At 33.9% G+C, this 3,219-nt stretch overlaps 1 protein-coding gene across 1 annotated transcript; it reads right to left on the reverse strand.

The window, feature by feature from the left end:
* Positions 1-426: 426 nt before the first annotated feature.
* LOC133688908 (protein LURP-one-related 5-like) lies at positions 427-3,008 on the reverse strand. The gene is made up of 2 exons (XM_062108553.1): positions 2,612-3,008; positions 427-994 (listed from the first exon to the last, which is right to left on the reverse strand). Exons 1-2 carry the CDS (start codon positions 2,822-2,824, stop codon positions 575-577), a joined length of 633 nt encoding a protein of 210 aa, XP_061964537.1. The 5' UTR covers positions 2,825-3,008; the 3' UTR covers positions 427-574.
* Positions 3,009-3,219: the final 211 nt, after the last annotated feature.

Genomic DNA, 3,219 nt, shown 5'->3' on the forward strand with positions numbered 1-3,219 from the left:
ATGGATTTGGCGGATTGAATCGAGACATTTTTATGTTCTTTTTTATATTATTTTAAATTTTATCCTTCAACATTGAGTTGATTAGAAATTAAACTTTGTAATTCTATTGATTTGCTTTCAATGAGGTTATCTTGGTTATATGATCCATATCGCGGGTTTGACAGGTAAATCTAGTTTGTTTTTATTTCTTTTTTAATTGATTTTTTTTCACTTTTATCCTTTAATATTATATTGATTGGGAATAATGCTTCATAATTTATTTTGATTAACTTAACTCAGATTGATTTAAGTCAATTCAGTATGTTGTTATCTTAATATTAAAAAAATATTATTTTAAAAAATAAATTGAGTCAAATTATATTTTTAGAAGTTGTTCGTGTTGTTTTTGGACCCTTAAATTTAACTAAGTCATGCATCAGGCAATCCTTATATAATTTTAATTTTTTTCACTATAAAAAAATGATAATAATATCTAAATATTTATTTATATTCAACAAAAATTTAACTCGAAATATGGCAAATATCACGAGTCAGTAATTTAGTTTTATCTAGAAGGAAACCTTAAATAAAAGGGTTAAGAGGAAAAATCCTCGGAAGTAGGGTCTACGTCCTGCACATCACCATCAGCATTATCACCGTACATTTGATCAAGAACCAGAACCAATCCCATTGCAAAAGCACCATCAAACCCTGGCCTGACACAAAGCCAAAAGACATCCTTTCCAAGCATCACATGAGTTGAGGGGTCCACTTTTCTTTTGATCACAGCCACCGGATCTTTTGATGAATTCTCCGAGGAAGTGTAAAAAATTGTACAGCATCTCTGAGAATAAGAACCCCTGATATGGTACTCCTCACCTGGATCACCAAAAACCTGTACGATCAAGTTGGACCGTCCGATGATACTAGATCTGCAAACACTAAAAACTGGTTCTTGACGATCTTCCTCCCTCTCTCCTAAGAAGCCTTCCCACCGTTGATGAAGACTTGGCTTCTGTTTTCAACAAATCAAAGAAAACAAGAATCCATATTAATTTCATTTTTCATTAATAGAACAAAGAAGTTTATTTATTTCTTCTCTAAAACCCTGACCATGCAGAAACTTGAGACAGGAACGTGTATACATTATGGGGGAATTTTTATATGAAACTTAATTCGTTAAACTTACAATATTGAGAAATTAATATTTGGATTGGATGGAGTTAGGGATGACAATTTCAATTGAAGCTGATGAATTCTAATTCAAACCAGTCTGGGGGGGGGGGGGGGGGGGGGTGGCGCCGCCGCCGCTCCATCCCTTATCCCACTCTCTTCCTCTTGCTCTCTTCTCCAATATCCTAACTTCCCTTCCCCAGCAGCTGACATCCCTTCCCTCATTCTCCAACCAAAAACAATTACAATCTTAGTAATTTTATTGAATGATGATGAAGAAAGTGGTAAGTTAATGAATGCTTTTTTTACTCTTGTTGTTCAGTGGATAATTTAAATAGATAGGAGGTGACTTAATTTGCTAAGGATCTTAATAACTTCACGGTGGATATTGTTGTTAAAAGCTAGAAGAAAATTGTTAGCGTGGAGACTGGGACTTCTTTTCAGTGTTTATTAATTAATGTAACATCTGAGTTGCATATCTTCTGTATAGATTTATTGATCACATTTGCAGTTAAACCATCTTAATCCTTTGCTGCTGCTTCGTAACAGAGTTTTTAAACCTAGCTTGGTGATCGATCATGTTTAATTTTTTTATAAATCAAAACAATATTATTTCAGTTTTTTTAAAAAAAAATAGTCAACGGATTGAAACTGAATTTTTAACCAGGTCTTACTAGGTCATTGGATTAATCCGCCAGGTCACCTGAATTTTTGACTTCGTTTTTTTAAAAAAACCCTGCCCGATTTTAATTTTAAATTAATCAGGTCTCAAATTAACTCACCGAACTAGACCGGATTTTAAAACTATAATTCTTCCTTAAGATAATCACATTTGAAGTAAAATGTTGTTAACTTTTAATCCCTAGATGGAGGGATTAACTTTATCAAACAGTACTAAAATGCCAAGGTTCGAATCACCCTTTGCCACGATGGAGGGAATTTAGTTTCTTTGAAGTAAACTATTCCTCAGTCCCTGCATTTTGATTAAATTTACAGCTTAGTCCTTCTTTTTCTAAGCCTATATCTAAATCCCTTTTTTTTTTCTTATGAATCCAAAACTAAATCTTTTGACTTGACTTGTTAAAAAATGTATTCTTTTTTTTTCTTTGATCTAAATCCCCACACTACGTTGGTATTACATTTGGAATTTAAGAAAACTAAAGTATAATTTTAATTGGGCAACAGTCAACAAGAATCGAGGGATTAAATTATAGAGTTTTCAGAAAAAAGAGCTAATTTATAATTACATTAAAAAACCATGGACTAAAAGATAATTTAATCCTACAGGTTCAATAAATGCCGGAAGAACTGTCAGGTTTTTCTATTAACTAAAGTAGTATCGTCTATCATTTCAAAGAGATTAAATGTTACAGTAATTGAACCTTGAAGTATGGAACTAATTTTCCAAAGCGAAGCTTGAAAGACCAAAAACAAAACAGAGAAAAAAGCAGCAGCTAACCTTTCGACGAAGGGTGAGGAGGCCCTTGCCACCGGCATCCATGAGAACAAGCTCATCTTTAGGCTCAGAATCAGGGCCATAAGAATCAAACCGAAAGATGATTTCCCTGTTAGGATCATAGACGATGAAACCATCTCCTGGGAAGAACACAGAGGTCTTATGAACTGTAAGGTTCGTTGCCTCTTTGAAACAGAATTTCTCATCCACCATCATCTTTAAGCAACAGTTAGCAACAATTAATCTACGAGGATAAATTAAGATCCTGATCTTTTACTTCAAATCTTGAAAGGAATATGAGGGGAAGATTATATTGGTAGAAAAAATTCAAGAGCAGAAAGAGAGAAAATGGGTGTTATTAATTGAAGTGGGGTGGTCAGTCTGTGGGCCTATTTATTCAATTTTTGTGATTCATGTCCACGGCATATAACAAATGAGATTAAGGCAGGAAGGTAAGCCATACATTTTAATTATTTTGTAGTTTTATCCAATTGAAGTGTGTAGTGGAATACGACTTGACGATTGTATGTGTGGATGCTGTGGAATGCTTTCCATATGGGCAATTTGTGCGTGCATGGCAATTCCTGCTTGAGGTGACACGTCAAGATCAG

Source organism: Populus nigra, chromosome 3, assembly GCF_951802175.1.
Source record: "Populus nigra chromosome 3, ddPopNigr1.1, whole genome shotgun sequence".
Classification (NCBI taxonomy): Eukaryota; Viridiplantae; Streptophyta; class Magnoliopsida; order Malpighiales; family Salicaceae; genus Populus; species Populus nigra.

What these genes read in the sequence shown, in the direction of transcription:
- LOC133688908 (XM_062108553.1), bottom strand. Translation starts at nt 2,824, where the DNA reads ATGATGGTGGATGAGAAATTCTGTTTCAAAGAGGCAACGAACCTTACA. An exon ending in TCCTCACCCTTCGTCGAAAG is followed by an intron (nt 995 to 2,611) that starts GTTAGCTGCTGC and finishes TGTTGAAAACAG; the next exon opens with AAGCCAAGTCTTCATCAACG.